The 21,996-nt window shown below is 38.9% G+C and overlaps 3 protein-coding genes across 10 annotated transcripts in view; 1 reads left to right on the top strand and 2 right to left on the bottom strand.

The window, feature by feature from the left end:
* The first annotated feature begins 346 nt into the window (after positions 1–346).
* Positions 347–9,974, top strand: copg2 (COPI coat complex subunit gamma 2). The gene is made up of 24 exons (XM_074624894.1): positions 347–503; positions 2,484–2,536; positions 2,658–2,738; positions 2,847–2,918; positions 3,041–3,120; positions 3,390–3,465; positions 3,629–3,721; positions 3,913–3,999; positions 4,168–4,325; positions 4,513–4,646; positions 4,765–4,832; positions 5,129–5,317; positions 5,742–5,837; positions 6,246–6,489; positions 6,621–6,696; positions 6,960–7,063; positions 7,213–7,338; positions 7,434–7,502; positions 7,666–7,847; positions 8,052–8,181; positions 8,377–8,474; positions 8,642–8,780; positions 9,062–9,160; positions 9,555–9,974. Exons 1-24 carry the CDS (start codon positions 467–469, stop codon positions 9,683–9,685), a joined length of 2,622 nt encoding a protein of 873 aa, XP_074480995.1. The 5' UTR covers positions 347–466; the 3' UTR covers positions 9,686–9,974.
* Positions 9,975–9,997: 23 nt separating this feature from the next.
* mest (mesoderm specific transcript) lies at positions 9,998–14,421 on the bottom strand. 2 transcript variants are annotated; one of them, XR_012592594.1, is made up of 13 exons: positions 14,342–14,421; positions 13,942–14,132; positions 12,961–13,040; positions 12,802–12,879; positions 12,551–12,687; positions 12,385–12,443; positions 11,886–11,926; positions 11,689–11,759; positions 11,514–11,615; positions 11,355–11,431; positions 10,936–10,999; positions 10,326–10,654; positions 9,998–10,235 (listed from the first exon to the last, which is right to left on the bottom strand). XR_012592594.1 is itself a non-coding variant. In XM_074624895.1 (12 exons), the coding sequence occupies exons 2-12, from the start codon at positions 14,093–14,095 to the stop codon at positions 10,537–10,539; spliced, it is 981 nt and encodes a 326-aa protein (XP_074480996.1). In that variant the 5' UTR covers positions 14,096–14,132; positions 14,342–14,421; the 3' UTR covers positions 10,297–10,536. The 2 variants fall into 2 exon arrangements, 1 of the variants encoding a protein (XP_074480996.1); XM_074624895.1 differs by lacking the exon at positions 9,998–10,235 and having other exon boundaries at positions 10,297–10,654.
* A 1,680-nt stretch (positions 14,422–16,101) lies between these two features.
* Positions 16,102–21,996, bottom strand: part of atp2b1a (ATPase plasma membrane Ca2+ transporting 1a) — a 143,961-nt gene continuing 138,066 nt past the window's right edge. For 4 of the 7 annotated variants that reach the window (XM_074625465.1, XM_074625464.1, XM_074625467.1 and 1 more), the window contains one exon: positions 18,258–20,744. In XM_074625465.1, coding sequence (XP_074481566.1) covers positions 20,355–20,744 — 390 coding nt within the window. In that variant the 3' untranslated portion in view covers positions 18,258–20,354. Of the gene's footprint in view, positions 16,166–18,257; positions 20,745–21,996 lie in introns of those variants that run through there. The other 3 variants (XM_074625470.1, XM_074625468.1, XM_074625469.1) reach the window with 3 other exon arrangements.

Below are 21,996 nucleotides of genomic sequence, written 5' to 3'. Positions count from 1 at the left end.
TAGGTTTTAGAGCACAGTAAGTTGACATACAGTGGGTAAAGAAAAATTTAAATCCTTATTTCTAAATGCATAAAATTATTTTCTGATAAATTAAATGTTTGTATGCTTTACACTTAATTTAATTTAGTATTTTGGACACCCAAAAAAATGCAGTGTGGTGACTCCATTTCGCTCAATTAAAATTACTGAATATACTTATGTTTTAATAATTGTTACCAATCCTAATGAAGGATTTAATGCACATGTATGGGTGATATATCTAGTATGAACAGACTGTACTGTGTAATGTTTGTTGTCAACAGCGCCCTCTTCAGGTCATGACGCGGCAACGTGTTGACGTCATGTCCGTTGACGTGGACGTTTCAACCGGACGTCAGTTTTCATTTTGGCTACGTGGAAGTAGCTTCTCCTGTGATCGAGACGGAGAGACTCTTTAACCTCCTCCGTCTGCTGCACCGCCGCAACAATGATTAAAAAGTTTGACAAGAAGGACGAGGAGTCTGGTAAGAGTGGACAGTTATTATACATTAAATGTTACAGTGTTAAATGGAGGTAGTGACCAGATGTTGGATAAGCTAACGAGGAGCTAGCCTGTTAGCCGACTAGCTCTAGTTAATAGTTGCCATGGTGAATTAATCCTTTAATAGTGGCGTGCAGGTTAAGTTATATTCATGTAACAGGCGTTTTGCAGTTGCATTAAAATGTGTATTGTGTATTATTTAATGTCACAATTATACTAACACCAGCTCTAAGCGAAACCTGGCGTGAGCATCGCGAGCTAGCCAGTGTCAGCTGGGTGTTGTGATGTTAGTTTTGCTCCTATCTAAACATACACTCAACATATAGATGGATGAATCCTGCTGCAGTGATGCTTTAATTTCAAATGAGTGATTAATCTATTTGTATTGAATATACTAGCATAAGTTGGCGTCAACTCTGCATCATTTCTGTGTGTTGGCTTTGAATGAAGTCCAATTAAGTAATACCAGGGTCTGAAATTCACCTTTTTCAAGATATGCATTTAACACATAATAGATATTAACAGATTTTGCTTGGCACTATTTATATACATATCAAATTCTATTAATTACTTACTATTTTACAAACTGTTAACACCTCTGTGTGTATATTACTTCTCTATATATACTGCATTCCTGTTTAGACCTCTATGTATTTATATGTATTACTTCTCATCGTGCATATAGATACTACATCATGTTTACATTCAGCTTAGAAATACTGCTATTTTAACTTGCACTATTTATGTCTTTGACTCTCATTTTGCTTTCACTTGTGTGATTTTCCCTTTTTTATATATATATATATACATCTTTAATGAGCATTGTTGATGGGTGCCTGAGACCCAATATTTCCATCTTGCTTGCTGTAATTGTTGTTCATATGATGAATAAAAAAACAACTTGAATTTGAAAGGGAATTTCTGATAGTATAGCAGTAAGTCTGAAATCAACCTTTCTCCTCACCTGCCACTGTGGCAGGTCACTGAACATTTCTACCAGCCACTCATTGTTTTTTGTCTGCCACTTTTGAAATCTAGGTACAAATCTTTAACATCGTAAACACTGAGTCAGTGGTACCAGACTGTAGAATAATGGAATATAAAATGTAACCTTAATGCATGACTATATTTGGTAACACTTAATTTTGCAGGTCTACAAATTTCATGATAATTAGCAAGTTACCTATTTGAAATTTCTTTGGAATTACTGCCAAATTACCACAAATATTTACCTCAAAATTGATCCAAAATTACTTTATTATAAACATTATTTAATAATTCTGTACTAAAATAGCATATAATGGTTAAAATAGGGCCCTTAGGCTTGAGAAGAGGCTGCTCTTCATCGGAGGTGGAAAACCAAAACGAATAGAAGACACTTCTGATCGGACACAAATCTCACCATTGTGTGACTTATTGTCTACACAAATGTAACCTGGTAGCTGATGTAATGATTCAGGGAGTTTTTAAAGAAATTTCAAATAAGTTATTTGCTAATTATTATCTATTTATCAGCAGACATGGAAATAAAGTAGATCAATTAATTTGTATTCTTTTCCTGGATTGTATTAAATAAATTACCAGCTATTGGGAAATAGTGGAATATAATTATCAAATAATGTTTATAACAAAGTAATTTTCAATTAATTTTGAGGTAAATATTGGGGTAATTTGGCAGTAATTCCAAAGTAATTTCAAATAGGTTAACTTGCTAATTATCACCTAATTACCATGAAATTTGCGGACCTGTAAAATTAAGTGTTATAATTTATTTTATTTAGGAATTGCTTTTTAAAAATAATATTTCTTAATATATTAGGAAAACCTCTCTGCCATGGTGGCAGGTGACCTGAAATTTTCACCTGCCACAGTCAACATTTGCCCTGTATTTGGCAGGTGGCAAGTGCTATAAGGTATAAGGTTTAACTGCACAGACGTCTGACTTTACCGTTTTGACATTTAGGAAGTGGGTCGAACCCTTTCCAGCATCTGGAGAAGAGTGCCGTGTTGCAGGAGGTAAAGTCTGCCCTTGATATTGCTTAAAACACTCATATATATATATAAGACAAAAGTTTCAGCCAACGAAATAATATCCTAACCACTGAAAATTAAATAAGGTGTCCCTTCTTATCCACAGGCGCGTATCTTCAATGAGACTCCTATCAACCCAAGAAGATGCCTCCACATTCTCACCAAGATTATTTACCTCCTCAACCAGGTAAAAGTTGTTTGATATAAAAGTAAAGTAGCTTTTTATTGGCATGTGTTGAGTTTGTGTCTGTCCACCCACCTTATGTCTCTCACTCCCATGTCTTTGTTTATTAAGGGAGAGCATTTTGGGACCACAGAGGCCACGGAGGCCTTCTTTGCGATGACCAGGCTCTTTCAGTCCAATGATGTAAGATATCTTTCATCAGTTAATGTGTTATATACTTACATGTGTTTAGATTCCATTTAGCTCACGACGCATAGTCAGTAGTGTTCAAATATAAATGTTCATACTCTTTCTTTCTCTCTCAGCAAACCCTGAGGAGGATGTGTTACCTGACCATCAAAGAGATGGCTAACATCTCTGAGGATGTCATCATTGTCACTAGCAGGTTTGTACCACGTTGTCAAATAGCTTTGAGTATCACCTGTATGCAGGAAGTGTCTTTTCTTGGCTGAGTGGAAGACTTCTGAAACAGTTATCATCTAGTATGTACACAATTTCTCTCATGTTGTTTTAAAATCTGGTCCGTCTTTGACTATTTAAATTATTACAGAGGATAACAACTCTTTGCAAATGTGTCTTTGTAGCTGTTGTAATGTGTTACATTTCCTTTAAAGTCACTGTGTCTTTAATTATTACTTCTGTGGTATTTTACAGCCTGACCAAAGACATGACAGGAAAGGAAGATGTTTACAGAGGACCTGCTATCAGAGCCCTCTGCAGGATTACAGATGTGAGTGCTGCTTCACTTTATTTTCTTCCTTCTCCGGTCTCCCCATCTCCTCCTTCACCTTGTCATCTCACACAAGAAAGAAAACATCCTGTATATTTAATTTAATTATTATAGTTTAGAAACTGAAGCATTGTTTGTTGAATTGTCCTTGTTTCCCCCACAGACCACCATGCTGCAGGCCATTGAGAGATACATGAAGCAGGCCATTGTTGATAAAGTGCCCAGTGTGTCCAGTTCAGCCCTGGTCTCCTCACTGGTAAGAAAAAAATGGCACAGTTTCATATTTCACTTCTAAATCCAAAAGTAACTTTTTAAGTTGGGTCTGGATTTTAGATTTTAATCTCCTGGCATTTTTTTTGCCTCTGTGTACTTTATATAAAGTTGTCTAATTGTATATCATATTGTTGCTGGTGGGTAATGAAGTAATTTCTGTTTGTGTGTATTCAGCACATGGTGAAGATGAGCTACGATGTAGTGAAGCGTTGGGTGAATGAAGCTCAGGAGGCGGCTTCCAGTGACAACATCATGGTCCAGGTGGGTAGTGCACACGTGCACAAAGACATGGGAATTCATGGTGTTTTGAACCATCTATTGTGTGTGTTTAGAGGGGAAATCAATATTTCAGTTAGTTCATATTAAACTGATCTGTTAAAAACTGAAAGAAATTTCAAAGCCGTTGTTTGTGTGCGTCCCGTCTCCCAGTACCACGCCCTGGGCCTGTTATATCACCTCAGGAAGAACGACCGCCTTGCTGTCACCAAGATGCTCAACAAGTTCACCAAGTCCGGTCTCAAGTCTCCTTTTGCCTACTGCATGCTCATCAGGATTGCCAGCAAACTGCTGGACGAGACGGAAGGAGGGTGAGCATACCTAGAGTAGAGACACACAAGGACATCTGGGTTCTTGCATAGTACAGCTGATTCTCCACTGATAAATTATCTGTTGTCATCTAAGGTATCTCTTAATACATGCTGAAAACTGCAGATTTGATGTCTTGTTGTCAGGTTGTTTACAGCATTGTGTTCTGTTCTGTCTTCATGTTTTCAGTCACGACAGCCCCTTGTTCGACTTCATTGAGAGCTGCCTGAGGAACAAGAATGAGATGGTGGTGTACGAGGCGGCCTCTGCCATTGTCCATATGCCCAACTGTACCGCCCGGGAGCTGGCCCCTGCTGTGTCTGGTCAGTAGTTTACTCACACATCAGTCGTTTTAGTTTTCATTTCTATCTGCATTGTTGACTGAAGGAACAGAATGATGTGTTGATGAGTCTCATTGTGATTGTATTTTTCTTCCTGCAGTGCTGCAGCTCTTCTGCAGCTCTCCCAAAGCAGCCTTGAGATACGCTGCAGTCAGGACCCTCAATAAGGTACATCTTCGCTCTCCATCCCTCCTTCAAATGGCGTGTTTAATCGTGTATAATCACAGATCACTTTAATTAGTCAAAAGTTAGTCATGTTGCTGAGCTGTTCAGATAATGCATATGCATAAAGGCAGTATAAACATCGTTGTAGGTTCCCTTTTTCACAGATAGATACATAAGGCATGACTGAAAGTGCTTTGCGGTACTTTATTATTTATGTCTTGACAACACAATGTTTATACTTAAATCTGGATAAAAACTGACTGAGTGAACTACACTGTTATTTCCTTTGCGTCCACTAGGTGGCCATGAAGCATCCATCTGCCGTGACTGCGTGCAACTTGGACCTGGAGAACCTGATCACCGACTCGAACCGCAGCATCGCCACACTGGCCATCACCACTCTGCTCAAGACCGGCAGTGAGAGCAGCGTGGACCGACTCATGAAGCAGATCTCCTCGTTTGTCTCCGAGATCTCTGACGAGTTCAAGGTCAGACACTTTTTAGTTTTATCCTGCATTTGGTAACGCAGCACAACTAAATCCATACACATAGGGTGTTTGTTATAATGATAATATAATGTTTGTTTTTGCCACAAATAAACAATTAATCTTGCTTTAAATCAGAAAGGCCATCAAATACACATTTTGGAAAGGCAGAATTTTAAGTTGCAAATGCATCAAAACCTGTGTGCTGTGTCTGGATGTTGTATTAGCTTTGTAATGCAATACTTGTTGAAAGTGTGAGAATGTGTCACGATGAGGTTATTTTTATCGCTCAGGATTTCAGCTTCTGTGGCAACAAAAGATTAATTTCCAATTTGAGATTCACTGCTTCGCCTCCTTTTTTTAATCCTGTTTTTGTTGTTCTGCGTTCTGTTGTCCTAAATCTGTCGCTGACGCTTGTTTATTCCAGGTGGTGGTGGTGCAGGCCATCAGCGCTCTGTGCCAGAAGTATCCCAGGAAGCACAGCGTCATGATGAACTTCTTGTCCAACATGCTCAGAGATGATGTAAGTTGATCATTAACAGACCGCTGACCTTCACACTTTGGTCTTTGCCTGACGGGGGAGTGATATCCTCACCTATACAGAAAACTTGCTATAAAGAGAAACGTTGTAATCACAGTTGGCATTTTGGGGGGCTACATGCTTTTATATATATTTTTACAAAATATTTAGTAGTCAGATTACTTACGTCTGGTTTATATGTGCTGACATGTTCGAAGACGCAATAGACAAGACATGTTTTATAGCAACAGATGATCAAGTATACATCAGTGTTGATTCGTAGTCTGTCTGCAGATTGTGTGTGGGTGATGCATTTGGCCCTGTAGCTCAAAGTGTTTCACTATTAATTAGTTAAGGCCTACAGTGTATGTTGCAGTTGTGTTTTAGACTCGCAATCCTCTCTCCCTGCAGGGTGGTTTCGATTACAAGCGGGCCATCGTGGACTGCATCATCAGCATCATCGAGGAGAACCCAGAGAGCAAAGAAACGGGCTTGGCCCACCTGTGCGAGTTCATCGAGGACTGCGAGCACACAGTGCTCGCCACGAAGATCCTGCACCTGCTGGGCAAAGAGGGCCCACGCACCCCCCAGCCCTCCAAGTACATCCGCTTCATCTTCAACCGAGTGGTGCTGGAGAGCGAGGCTGTCCGTGCAGGTGAGACAGAGTCACTTATTCCATCTCAACCGACTTTTGATTAGTTACATGACATCCAGTTTGATTAATATTCACGCTTTTTTCATGACATTTTATAACCAGTCGAAACATGTTTCTTCCACCACCCTCAGCTGCAGTCAGTGCTTTGGCTAAATTTGGAGCTCAGAATGATGATCTGCTGCCGAGCGTCCTGGTTCTCATGCAGAGGTACTCCTTTACTTTGTTAAGTTATTTTATTATGTGCCTGTGTATACTTACTTACTTTATACTTTATACTTTATACTTTATTGTCAGACAGGTCTGAAATTTGTATACCCCCACATTTCATCTTTATGTGGAAAATACAAAGAAAACAGTTGGTTTAACTGTTAATAAACAACTTAAATGTAATATAGACCCTATACTATGCAGTTGTGTTTGAATGAATATGTGATGTAGTCTGACTTTAACACACGTGTCCGTTCTCACAGGTGCATGATGGACAGTGATGATGAAGTGCGCGACCGAGCAACTTTCTACATGAACGTGCTACAGCAGAAGCAGAAGGCTCTGAATGCTGCCTACATCTTCAACGGTAAACACCGACACACACACACACACACACACACACACACACACACACACACTCAGGGTACAAACCATGTATACTAAGAGCACCTCGCGGGGGCAGGTGGTGTCAGAAATATTAAGTTAAAGTCTCCTCTTTTGTGTTTTTGCTCTCAGGTCTGTCTGTTTCTATTCCCGGACTGGAGAAGTCCCTCCACCAGTACACTTTAGAGCCCACAGAGAAACCTTTCGACATGAAGAGCGTCCCTCTGGCCACCACTCCTATCACAGAACACAAATCAGGTACAACCACATAGCTTTTTACTATTCTGCACAGCTTAGAAACTATCACGGTCAGGAATCAGTTAAAGAGCGTCTGTTAATGTTTTTCTTCCCAGAAATGGCCCCTGTTGCCACCAGCAAACTGCCAGAGAAGTTGGCCCCGTCACGCCAGGACATTTACCAGGGTAAGATTGTAAACCATCTTTCCATCATTGGATTCAAGATGATGCAGTTAGGCACCGATACTCCCCCTCATGCTCTGGCCTGATACGATTTAATAAAATCACAATCTTGTCTGTCCTCTGTCTTTGCTTTAATCTGTCTTGTGCTTCCTGTCCATTTTTACAGAACAACTGGCAGCCATCCCAGAGTTCCATGGTCTCGGGCCGCTCTTCAAGTCCTCCGAGCAGGTGCAGCTGACGGAGGCTGAGACAGAATACGTGGTGCGCTGCGTCAAACACACCTTTGCCAGGCACATGGTGTTCCAGTTCGACTGCACAAACACGCTGAATGACCAGCTCTTGCAGAAGGTACCAGCTGAGAGGGGATCTTATTTCATGATCATTTTTGTTTTATTATCTTGGATGCAAAAAACAAAACTGTGAAAAAAACAAGAGAAGAAGAGAAAATATTAGCACACAGTATTTGGAATTGTTTCAGGATTTCAGACAGTAGTGTAACTAAAACATGGGAATACATTTTAAATGAATGAATCGTGTGGCTTTTTGTTTCAGGTCGTAGTGCAGATGGAGCCATCGGAGTCCTACGAGGTGATACACTACACCCCAGCCCCCAACCTCGCCTACAGTCAGCCTGGTTCCTGCTACACGCTCGTCCGCCTTCCCGAAGACGACCCCACCGCTGGTAGGAACACTGGGATGTCATTCAGCAGCCCAAAGCTTCAAACATTGTTAAAACATTACAAGGTCTAAAATAATAGCTTTTGAGCAGCAAATTGTTTAGTCCTGAATAAGTCAGGTGAGAGAGAGTAATACAGCACTGACTGTATATAAGAAGAGTTAAGAAAATAGTGTTTGAATGTGTCTCGTCTGTCCACAGTGTCTTGTACGTTCAGTTGTACTATGAAGTACCTGGTCAGAGACTGCGACCCCAACACAGGAGAGCCTGACGACGACGGTTATGATGATGAATACGTGGTATGTAATCGCAAAAAGCCTGCAGGCTATCAAAACAAGGAAAATGTGCTTTATTTTGTGCATTTTTATCAATGATCTTATTCTGTTGCTTCTTTTTTCTGCACCTCCTCATCCTTCCATCTTCCTTGTGTTTCTTGCCCTCCTCTTGTCCTGCTCTTTTTTTTTAGCTGGAGGATCTGGAGGTGACGGTTGCAGACCACATACAGAAGGTTTTGAAACCGAACTTTGGAGCAGCGTGGGAAGAAGTGGGAGATGAATTTGAGAAGGAAGAGACTTTTGCCCTGGCGTCTGTACGAACTCTAGACGGTAAGTCACAAGTCAGAAATATAGGCTGAAATCATAATGCATTTATTCAATATTCAAAGGTCTTAGTACAAAAGTTTTCTTTGGGTTGAATTTTCACTAATTCACTAATAGTTCACAAGCTTGAGTCCAGCGTGAAGTTTCATTACTTTTTGTATATTTTTTGCAAATAACTGCCTCCGGACATTTACAACACATGTTAATGAGCAATGTCGTTGAAGCTTTATGCAATAACTGACACCCCAGCGTGTTATGTGACTCATCTTTGGTTTTTTCTTGTACAGAGGCGGTGGGTAACATCATCAGCTTCCTGGGAATGCAGCCATGCGAGCGCTCTGACAAAGTTCCCGAAAACAAGAACTCGCATGTCCTCTTCCTCGCTGGTGGGTGTTGGATGTCAGGATGGTTTTGGTCACTGTTTGGTCTCTTAAAAGTGTTTTTTTTTATACAAATTGCATCCGTAAAAATGTAATCTAGCCTGTATTTAAGATAAAGCTCATGTAATTTAAAGATGTTTTTTGACACCATAACTACAAATAGCAGATTTAATTTAGATGTTAGTGTATTCCAAATATTGTAGAATATTGTATGGAGTTTAATTAACAATGCTGCAATTATTTTAAGTTGTGTAAAATTAGATTTAAGAACATATTCTCTCATTTAAATATCTTTCCTATAAAACAGCATATTATTAAACACATCCAGATTTGATATAAAAATACCTTAATTGACATGCCTGCGCTTTCACTGACACCTCTCCCTCCCTCTACCTCTCAGGTGTGTTTCGGGGATGTCATGACGTGCTGGTTCGTGCTCGCCTGGCGCTGGCTGACGGCGTCACCATGCAGGTGACGGTACGCAGCAGCGACGAGACGGTCGTCGACATCATCCTGGCCTCCGTGGGCTAAAGCGCTCGCAGTGAAGGTTCGTGCCAACCCAACCACAAGACCTTTCCATCTCTGCACGACAAACTGTCTGAGACATCACTTTTCCACGGCTCTCTAAAAAATTAAATGTATAATGATATATTGTGTTTATTATGCTGACACCATCCAAAATGAAAAACAACATAAATGTTTTATTACGTCTAGAAAGTGTCTCTTCACTCTCTTTATTACTGTCTGCTGGTCCTCATGTTTTCTTTGCAGTAAGAATATTCTTCTGCCAAATCTTCAATAAATTCCGACTGTCAAAGTACATCAAGTTCATTCAGAGACTTCTTTTCTTTTTTTTTTACAAAACTAGTTTTATTTGAAGAAAAATTGACATTTCGGATTTTGATTGACATCAAGAGAAATGTAGAAAATCATTCAGAAACAAATCATTCAGAATGCAGCTGATTGCAGGACTCAGAGCAGAAAATGGAAGGAATCAAAACGGTCCCACAGATAAATTCAATTATCACACAACCTAACAGAACTTTCAGAATAATGCTGAAAGAGGGAACATAAATTAACACTGTCACCATCAGATGAGTCATTCAGTTGCATTAATACTATTAATCTTGTTTCTAGCTCACATATTATGTCTTCCCTTGTAGTAATTGACATTTTAGGTATTGATGTCGGCAAATTAGCCCATCGCTCGCAAACTAAACTTGAAACTGATGCAGCATTAGCCCTGGTTACAATCATCAGGAAAGGTCTTTGCACTACATGTGACCTTTTATCACTTTGAATAAGTGTTGCAAAAATACCAAACAGCTTGTTAAGGGGTCTGAATTCATTCATGAACACGGGGCGTTGCGTTTCTTATCCCCTCAGAAGGAGTGAATAAAATTGAAATATGCATTGAGGAAGCCGGTGGGATCTTCCAGCTGTGGATAGTGACTGATGTGTTCGTCCAAAATGGTGATCGTTGACCTCCGGACCAGCTGCCTGCAAGAACAAGTTCATATATATTTTAGAAATTTTTCCTAAATGATGTCCAGGTTTCATGGCCAAACAAGCTATATGGAGACTTATTCCATTAAATCTGCTGAAGCTCAAATCATAGAGAACAGCAGAAAATAAGAAAAGAGTTCAGATTATCTGTAAAACGACACCTCTTCCCTGCAATATGTCCTCATTCACATTCGGCAAAGTGAGCCGCATTAAGATGTGAGCGTGCTACAGATAATCTGATTGGGGGTTTAAGAATCAGAGGCGGGGGCACTCACTGGTAAAGACGGATGAACTGAGGATGAGGGTTGACCGGGTCCAGGGGTCCGTAGATCATGTGCACTGAAAGACAAGGAGGGATGAGAGAGGGGGGAACACTGAGAAATGGAGGAGCGATACGAAAAGGAGGGTGGCTTGTTTTAAAAATTGGAACATTGGCATTATTTCCTTAAACACCAATCACTTCAATCTTTCACATTAACTCGCTGAAATGATGATTCAGAAGCTCTACTCCCTGCCCCCTACTTCCCCCCTCCTGAGCGCACAGATGGACTACGAGGCTTCTCCTCGCAGGCTAAGCAGCTTAGCGTCAGTGGCTCTTCGGCTGAGGCTGCTGACTTAATTAAGGAAGTGTTTTGGCCTCCACAGAACATCTTTCACCCTCTGATTTCTCAACACGATGCAACTGTGAACTCACGCGGGACGGAGGTGGAAGAGAGCGCGCCCACCCATCGATCTCTGTGTTTCGATCTCTGGTTGATGAACTGAAGAACACTGAGGAGGAGAAAGAGAAGACAAAGATGAAGAGCAGCGAAGATAACTGAGGCCATGTAAACACAAAGCAAACTCAACGCACCTGTCCATCACTAAGTTGCCATCGTTGTAGCGTAAACCCGTCCACATGTCCCAGAACTCCGCGCTTGTGGGCTGCGTGTACGGACCGAACACGTCTCCAAGCCTACCAATCAACAGAAAACAATGTCAACAATGAAAAGTATATTTACTCTAGAACAAAACTCTGGTACGCTTACCCTTTTTGGAAGATCATATAGTTGGTGATCCGCGTCAGAACGGCAGCCAGCATACTGGAGTCCTTCAGAAGCTTTTGGAGACAAAACAAAAGTCTCAGTGAGGACTTTTGACAGCCGAACAAGCTACACCAAATCCAGCTTTTTTTTTAAATCTTCCATTACATAAGAGGAGGATGAAGAAAACAAAGGTGACTCACCGTCTGAATCAAACGTGGGTAATGTGTTTCTGGGAATAATCCTGTTAGAAACAGAAGATTCAGCGCTGACCGTGACTTCCACAACAGAGCAATCAGATTTGGGTAAAGTATATTTCACTTAAATTTTCAATGATGTAAAAGAGAGAAAATCCCCACAATTTAGAAGCTAGATCCAAATAAAATGGGGTCGATAATCCTTTTTCGGTGTTAAATTGAGGCACTTAAGTGTCAGTTTATAAACAGCACAGTGAGCTGCGTTGCTACACAGAACAGAAAGGAATCAATCCGACAATACAATACAATAGCAGCTTAGGAAATACTCATTAGACTGACAATGTTTTAGTCTGACGTGCAATAAAATCAATGCACAGTTTGTTCCAGAAATTGAGTATGAATGGAGTTCTTCTTCACAAAGATGTGATTACAGAATGTAAAATCCCTGCTGTTGGTGCTGAAAAGCTGCTATCTACAACATGACCAGACAATAGGTGCACTGTACCTCCATTAGAAAGACACAGGCTGTTAATGGTCAGGTGACCTGTGCGGTTTTGGTCACTTCTGGTTTGGGAGAAAAAAAAGTAAAAACAACACAGGTTGTGAACTCAATTCATCATTTGACTCTACTTTTTGACAATTTATGTCAATAAACTGGCACACATACACACCTGTAGAGCAGCTCCAGGGCCACAGTGTCTCCGTAGTCATGGGACAGCAGATTCACTCGCTGGTTGCTCAGACCCAAGTGAGCCACCAGGGCCTCCACCACACTGGCCTGCTCGAAGATGGAGTACCTGTGGGGTCGCTGGGATGGTCGGGCACGAGAGGAAACCAGTTAGTGAAGTAACAGAGCATCAAGCAGAAAATATCAGAAACATGTTTTACTGAATATATAAAAGACATTTAAACATTTGCTTACAGGTTTGTCACTGAAGCCAAAACCCAGGAAGTCTAGTGCAATGACCCGATGGAAGCGCTGATTGAGAGGCTCCCAGATCTGGGTGGAAAAACGCATCAAATTGGGCTTGTTCACGTAAAGACCCTACGTTTTATGTGCTCAGAGGTGTTGACTAACTACCTTGATCCAGTCGAAGCTGGAGGTGGGGAAGCCGTGGAGCAGAATGATGACATCGGCGCTTCCCAAAGCACCATAGGAATCTGGTTTGAGGAGAAAAAGAGAAATACATGTATAATAAGCATGTGACAAAAAAAAAGAAGATTATAACAGTTTGATTTTTGCGACAAATGGCCACTAAAACCAGGTCTCTAAAAAGTCACATTTATCTTAGATGATTAGTCAATTAATCAATAAGTCAATGACACAATTAACTGGCAACAATCTTAATAATCACTTCATTGATTTAGTCATTTATCAAGCAACAAAAATAACATTTTATAATTCCAGCCTTTCAAATGTCAGTATTTGCAGCATTGTAATCTCATTGTTTACATTTTCATTTTTCTTTAATATTGTTGTAGGTCTATGGTACGACGGTACGACAGAATATTAGGGCCACATTGAGGAAAAAAAATAAATCTGAGATTTCGAGAATGAAGTCATAATATTATAAAGTAGTAATTTTACTTATTTTCTTTTTTTCTTGTAAAGTCATGACTTTATTCTCGTTATATTCTGACTTTTTTTCTCATAGTTATTACTTTATTCTCGTAATATTATGACTTAATTCTCGTAATATTACGCCTTTTCTTCTCCTTAAAGTTATGACTTTATTCTCGTAATATTATGACTTTTTTCTCGTAAAGTTATGACTTTATTCTGTAAATCTCAGATTTTTTTCCCTCAATGTGACCTCAAATGTTTTGTGGCTCCAGACAGATTTTTTATTTTTATTTTGCCTAAAATGTCTCTTTTGATAGTAAAGGTTGCTGACCCCTGATCTAGGATCATAACTGGGCAAACTATATCTGCTGATAAAGATCATGTAATATGGTTGAAAGCTCTAGATAGATATAAATATTTAACAATTAATCATGAATGGAATGCTAGATGAATTGATAATGACTGATGTGCATGACTTTCAAAGTGTGTCTCTCTTGCCTCTATAGAAGATGTCCCTGCCTCTGAAGTGGAACAAGTCCCCGGCACTGTGCCACTTCTGCAGGGCAGATGACAGGTGAGGAGGAGGGATGTGCAGGTAGACGGCCACCAGAGGGATGCAGATCAGACCCACATGAACCCACCACTCTCTCATCTTGAGCTCAGCTTGTGGGGCAGTCTCATTCCTGCCTCTGCAAAGATATGTCAACAAGAGACAATGCAACAGTGCAGTAATGTCACTCAAATTGGATGCAACACAATGACAGTAAGTTATAGCTAAAACTGAGGGATTTAAGGGTAACACAGCTCTGATCCTCCACTACACTTATTGTACAACAGGTAGAGTATGTTTTACAGTATGATACTACAGTATGACACTGTAGCATATCGCAGTACTTACAGAAATGTAGCAACCTAGTCGTTAGCAGCAGACCTTCGCTCAGTGTTTAGAGTCCATTACTGCAGAAGAGATTCCTGCAGAGCGGAAAGGAACCACGGTTTGCAGCAGAGAGGCGGAAAAAGAGGAGATGTCTCACTCTGTTGGATAGTGGATAAGCTGCAGGATATGTCAGTGCATGACACAGCATAAGAGACAACCACAACACATAATAGATGTAACTCACACTCTGCCTTTTATTTACTCCCTTACTTCATGTTTTTTTCTTCTTTTTTTTTACATTTATCCTTTGATATTGCAATATATTGTTATTGTTTTTTATTTTTATTTTTTTATTGACACAACAAACATTACTTATTTATTGTTTTATTCCATTTACATGCATGTTCTTTTTAAATATCTATTTTTTTTGTAGTTTTTTACATATATCCTTCGATATTGCAATATATTGTTATTGTTTTTTATTTGTTTGTTTGTTTTATTGACACAACAAACATTAATTACTTATTTATTGGAAAAGAGGAGACGTCTCACTCTGTTGCTACTTCTGTGGAAGTTTTTATTGGACTTTATTAGTTGTAACCCACAGAAGACAATTCACAAATATGTACCATTATCTGCGAATATTTCCCTATCCACAAACATGTATTTTTGTATTTGTGTTGTGTAAAGTCACAAGTTATGCGTATTTGCAAATCACCCTGTATTATTGTGGATGCGACTTTACACAACACAAATGCAAAAATACATGTTTGTGGGTAGTGAAATATTTGCAGATCATGGTACATATTTGTGGATTACAACTATTATCTACAGATCTTCTGCGGTACCAAAATTCTGTAAACAAACAGGAGGAAAGTTACAAATGTCATGTGGCCCATAAATCCACAGGAAGCGATCTGCAAATGCGAAATAAGATGCACAAATGTGTAGATATCACTTTACATGTAAACCTTAAAATACGTATTTACAGAGTAAGTTATGCGTATTTGCAAATCGCCCTGTATTTTTGTGAATGTGACTTTATACACCACAAATACAAAAAAACATGTTTTTGGATAGTGAAATATTTGCAGATCATGGTACACATTTGTGGAATGTCTTCTGTGGATTACAACTAATAAAGTCCAATAAAAACTTCCATATACTTCCGGGTTCCCCAAACGTCTGTCAAATGTTACGTTAACATTTCCGGCACACTGAAGCTGCAGGATATGTTTTTTTATTGTTTATTTTACATTTATCCTTTGATATTGCAATATATTGTTATTAATTGTTTTTTATTTTTTATATATATATATATATATTTTTTTTTTTTATTTTTTTTTTATTTATTATTGAATTGACGCTTTGGCAATATTGTTCACCTGACAGTCATGCCAATAGAGCAAATTAAATTGAATTGAATTGAAATCCTAGCAGCATACTTGGTTGTGGTTTCAACCCCAAACACCGAGTGACTCATCTTAACTATACACGATCTTTGTTTAAAGGGGCTACAAGCAGAGGTCACGAGAGAAGTCCACCGCCCCCTGCTGGTGTGGATGTGAAACCACATGGTGAGATTATATTATATATTTATTTATCTAGATCTGAAATTATTAATCAATTAGCAGATCGTCAAAAAATTAATTGGCAACAATTTTGATAATTGTTTAATTAATTTATTTTTGTAAACCTTACTTTTTTCCCTTTTTTCAAGGTTGTTTTCATATATGCAATTTACAGTTCGTAATTACAATAGTTTATAAACCAATTTTATAAACAGGCTGGTGAGGAAGGCTAGCTCTGTGGTTGGATCTGAGCTGGATGATCTGGAGGTGGTGGCTGAGGGGAGGATGAGGAGAAAATCATCATAGTAAAGTATGTCGAAAAAATAAAAAACATAGTATAGTATGTCGAGAAAAACAGTATAGTATGTCGAAAAAATAAAAAACATCATGGTATAGTATGTCGAGAAAAACATACTATAGTATGTCGAAAAATAAAAAAACGTAGTATCGTATGTCGAAAAAAATAAAAAACATCATAGTATAGTATGTCGAAGAAAACATCATAGTATAGTATGTCGAAAAAAAACATAGTATGTCCGAAAAAATCAAAAAATCAAAGTATAGTATGTCGAAAATAAAAAAAAGTCATAGTATAGTATGACGAAAAAAACATAGTATAGTATGTCGAAAAAAAACAATAGTATAGTACGTCGCAAAAATTTAAAAAAGTCATAGTATAGTATGTCGAAAAAAATTAAAAAGTCATACTATATGACTTATTTTTCCACATACTATACTATGTCGGAAAAAAAAACATAGTATAGTATGTCGAAAAAAACATCATAGAATACTATGTTGAAAAATAAAAAAAGTCATAGTATAGTATGTTGAAAAAAAACAACATAGTATAGTATGTTGAAAAAAAAGCCAGACTTTAGAATATTGAAAAAAGTATAAATATACTAAATATGTAATCCAACAAAGTATTTTTTCATAGAACATTGTGATTCAACATCTCCACTTCCTTCCCCTGTCCACGGCCCTTAAGGTAACGATGGCCAGAAAGCTGCAGGAAGAATCTGCAGCCTGCTGGTCAAGTCATCCTGTGTGGTTGACAAGCACCGTCCCAAACATTTAATTAACTGGTAAAAAACAAGTCGCATTATGTAATTATGTAACTAACATTAATAAAAAAGTCGTAGTATATTATGTTGGACAACGTTTTTTTTTTAAAGTACGTTGAAAAAAGTCTGTAAAATATGTAAAAAATAAAAGTAAAAAAATAAGATACAGTATAGTATGTAAAAAATAATAATAGCATAGTATGGTGGAAAGGTCAGTCATATCGTATGTCGAAAAAAGTTTTAAAAAGGTATATTATAGTATGTCGAAAAGTCATAGTTTTGCACTTCAAAAGAAGTAAAAAAGTAGTATGTACTACTATTAGATATATTTGCTTACATAGGCTATCAAGATAATGTGAGTTTACACAATATTAAACAGTGATTTGTCTACTCTGTTCATTAGCTAATGGTTATAATACATTTGACAGTTGCAGTTTTACAGATAAGCAGCTTTCTTGCGTGAAAACCCTCACTCAAGACCGAGATTTTCTGCAAGACGTTTGCTTGTTCGCATTTGAATGCGTAACTCCACTCCGTAAATACCTGCATGGTAAATGAAAAACATAGCCCTGCAGTTAGGCTAAATACATTTTTTATTTTTAAAAACCATACACATTACTCGACAAGTTTCAAATGTAAATCCAATCACGATATCCATTTAAAATGCTCAAGATAAACAGACATGAAGTACTTTTATTTCCAAATGTTAAAAGATAAAAAAATAATAATCCATAAAACAGATGGAAAAAAACATTCATTCCCATTACAGGAAGAAGCTACAGAACAAACTCCTCATATGGATTCCGCTTGTCTTTTCAAATTCTCACTTTGTGTGCAATCCTAGCTGCTATTTTTGTCATCTGTAAAACAAAGTATTTCCTCAGAGAACGTTGTGATTCAACATCTCCACTTCCTATCCCCTGTCCACGGCCCTTAAGGTAACGATGGCCAGAAGGCTGCAGGAAGAATCTGCAGCCTGCTGGCCAAGTCGCCCTGTGTGGTTGACAAGCACCGTCCCAAACATTTAATTAAGTGTGGTAATATACAAACTAAAAGAGGCCTGTTCTCTTTCACACCATTTGCACCCTGAGATGAATATTCCAGAACAACACACATTTTAGTGGCCAAAACCCTCCCCTTACAACGTGATTGGTGTCAAATCATCCAAAATTGGTTTAGTACGATGAAAGGTATCATCAGTATTGTCATAAAAATACAAAGGTAGACTTTTTATTATGATTTGTATCAAAATTAGTTATCCCCAAGGAACGCTATGAAATAAAGTACCCTGTGCAGATAGATACCAGTGTATGCCTAGTCTTTATTCTTGAAAAATGCACATGTCCAATTCTTTAGCGTTTCCAGTACATCAGGTGTCAAAAATATTTTACAAACAAATCAAATGCAGCAACATTTATCCATGATGAAAGGAGTCTTATGGACAGGGTTCAAGAAAGAAACAAAAAAAAGCCTATTTCCCCTGTTTTTTGAGTTTTAAAATGTCAACAAACTAGAACTGGGAGGAGTAAAATTAAGTATTCCCTAAGGCATAATCTTAAAAGATTGAATGAAATATGAAAATAATTCACTTGCTTTTTTTTTGACAATGTTTCACTATCTAAATACACAAAGTCTGAAGTTAAAAGGTTTTCTTTATAGATTCCTTTTTTTAAATTAAATACTTTTTCTATGCCTGAGTAAACAAATGTCAATATTGTACATTGGCAGGGGGGGGCAAATGTTTTGCTGAGAAAAACAAAATTAAATGCACCAATTTTAAAAAAAAAAAAAAAAAAAAAAAAGATGACCAGGGTCCATATTTATCAAGCATCCAGAGCGAGAGACAATAATTTACAACTGGCCCAGAATGATCAGAATGAGGCTTATTTGGTCCTACGTTTAGCTGTAGGAGTAACAGTGATTTGAACATGATGGGACAATGCATTGTCTTAAATCGTTATTGTAGCCAAGGCACATTCAAGTCAAGTCTATATCTTGAAAAATAAATAGGCGCACTGGCTGAATACAGCGTTACTTTGAACTCAAGTGATCGTGAAAAAAAAAAAAAAAGTAATTTTAGTGTTTTTATAAGCTTTGGCAAAAACTGATTTTTAAGCCTCAACATGCATAAATTAGTAATACACCCACAAGTTTTCCCTGCATCAAATAATCTGATTAAGCCTCTTTTGAATGTGACTAATAACTACTTCAAGAAGACATTGTAAAACCATAATTCTACTTCCTGTTGAAAGCGACTTAATAAGGACCTCATGTCCGACTACGAGGTAAGACTTTGTTTCAGCTTGATTCTAGGCGTCAGTCTGAGATGCTTGCTAAATACAAACCCGGATATATTCTTATAAGTCCCTTTTTAATGAACCTTTCAACATGTGGAAATCCTTGAACACAACATAATGAATGAAAAGAGAATCCAGAACTCCAGAAGGTTTTTGTGCACATGAAAACTATCGAAGAAATGGAAGAAGTAAATATTTATAGCAATGTTAGTGGACAGAGGCCCTAATTGTCTTTCCCTTCCCCGTCTCCTGTGAAAAACACCTCGCCCCGGTGGACCTCTTTTTCTATACAAGCCTTAGTGTTTATCGGTTTGGCTAGAAGGTTCTACATTTATCTACAAATATATAACAAATAAAACTTGCAGGCAAAAATAGTTAAGTTTCAATAGAAACACCCTTTTTTTCCTGAAAATACAGCAGTATCTGAAATAATCCTCTCATTCATTTTTTTATTCTGTCCCAGTTTTCTGCATCATACATCAGGAAGCTCTTTTGCCTACAAACAGAAAAAAAGTATCTACAAACTTTGTAAACAGACCTGCTTTTTCCAAAAACATAAATAACTCAAAATATTAACAGCCAATGGAGCAGAAATAAGTTTTGAATGAGCAAGGGCCAAAGAGATAAATATACAACACCATTCAGATAAAAGAGAAGCTAAAAGGTTCTTTTGTAATTCTTACAGACGATCTTCAAGCCGGGAGGACGGACCTCCCCTTCTCAATTAAAATAATAATAATAATAATAGAATAATAAAAACAGGTCACTTTCAATCTGAGTTTATAATCACCCCTTTGTTTACCGAGAAAAACAAAAAGTTACCAAGGAGGGAGGGGTGGAGACAGAGTCCTTGTGTTGCGGCGGGGTATTAATAAGAACCAAAAATAAAAGAAGACCAAAGCATCCACACCAAGCCGTACATTCCTCTGAATGTTTGCTGTTCTTTTAGTCCAGCCCAAGCCAAGCTCACAAGACTCCGCTCTCCTTCTAGCCCTTCGTCTCTCTTCTCCAAGTGTTCGTTCGTTTTGTCTGAGTTGAGCTCCTTGGTGGCGGGTAGAAAAATGGTGGTGGTGGTGGTGGTGGTGGTGGTGCGGGGGTCAGATCAAAGGGAGGTCTCCAGGCTGTGTAGGGGGCTCCCCGGGGCCGACGGGGTTCCTGATTTGGGGGCCTCTGGGAGGAGGTGGTTACTGCTCTCCACAGCGTTATTGTTCTGGTTTGGGGAGGACAAGACCGGCGTGGTCGGGGCGACGGTGGTGGGCGAGGGTGAGGGAGAAGGCGGCGTGGGGGTGGTGTTGCGGGGGCTGGCTGAGTTGCGCTTGGTGGGAGCGTCGTCCTCCGCGTCGGTGTCGTCTATGAGGGGAATACTGGGCTCAGAGTCCTCTATCCGAAATTCCGGGTGGGTCATGAAGTTGTGGATCGATGAGCGCGACTCGGGCTTCTCCAGCCCCTCATAGAGGGAGATGGAGCTGCGGAATGCATTCACCACCCGGATCTGGAGGGAGGGGAGAAGCGACAGGGAGCAGACGTTTAGTCGCGTTCGGTAGTGACGCGCGTGCGTGTATTGAATTTCAAACACCTGGATGACAACACAGATAAAAACGGAACGCGCAGGTTTTTATTGGGTCAATAGTAGGTGAGTTTTAGGGGCAAAAAACTATCAGTGAAGGGGAAAACTCTCGTGCAGGTGTGCAGTTATGTCTAGTTGTAGATTCACAAATTGTAATACCAGTTACCTAAGCTGTCTTTCCCATTATCTAGACTGTGTTAGCCTCAAAACCACTTACTGTACCGTTGATATTCCTCAGTTAAAGGTGCTAAATTCGATATTCAGAGCATTAATATAGCAACAAACAACTATTTGATATGTAAAGAAAAATATGGGTAATGTCTACCTGAATGAAGTCGCTCTCCTGTGTGTGTTGTAAAACCCGCATTTAGCACCTTTAAATGAATTTCTGTTTCTCTACATCACCCTCTGTCATGCCTATATTTATTCTAGAGTGCTTGATATACGGAAATCACTGAATTTGATGTCACTGAATTTAAATCTGATCGGGAAAAAACCTTATACTAATGCCTACAAGTAAAAAACCCGAGATAGACTTTAGGTTGTGTGACAGACTGCCAGTTCAGATCGCAGAGTTGGTTAAAATAAAAGTGTTTCAGAGAAATATGAAACCTGAGTTGCATCCGGTAGAGACAAACCTGATCCTGAAGCAAAACTATTCTTAAAATTCATGTAGTAAGTCAGTCAATGTCTTGGGGAGGGTACAAACCAGTGTCAAACCCACTGCAATATATGTGTGTTTTTGTAAGTACAATAGTAGTATGTCACAAAACACTTGGTAAGAGGCCTGTGTCTGATTAATCAAAATGCAGAAAAGGAAGACAAGAGGAATGTTGTTCTTTAGACAAGAACACATCCAAAGAGAAAGAAGGACAGAGGCTGGACACAAGAGTATACTTTTGTTGGACATGCTCAGGAAAGAGTGAGGAGAGAGACAGGACAGGAAGAGACAGAAGAAGAGAGAGAGACAGATAGAAAAAGAGACAGAAAGAGAAGGGGTGGTCAGTTACAGCTTATGTTTGTGGAGTAAGAACAAAGAAAAGCTGCGGCAGCCAAGCATGTCTACAAGCTGGTATAACATGTCAAAAACAGCACAAAGAGAGAAAACTCACAAACGAGACCAGAGACTTTGAACCCATGCAGAGCGCGGCGCTACCTTGTGTTCAACGGTAGTAAA

The sequence above is a fragment of the Sebastes fasciatus genome, chromosome 23 (assembly GCF_043250625.1).
Source record: "Sebastes fasciatus isolate fSebFas1 chromosome 23, fSebFas1.pri, whole genome shotgun sequence".
Classification (NCBI taxonomy): domain Eukaryota; kingdom Metazoa; phylum Chordata; class Actinopteri; order Perciformes; family Sebastidae; genus Sebastes; species Sebastes fasciatus.
This window is presented reverse-complemented; position numbering and strand designations above follow the sequence as displayed.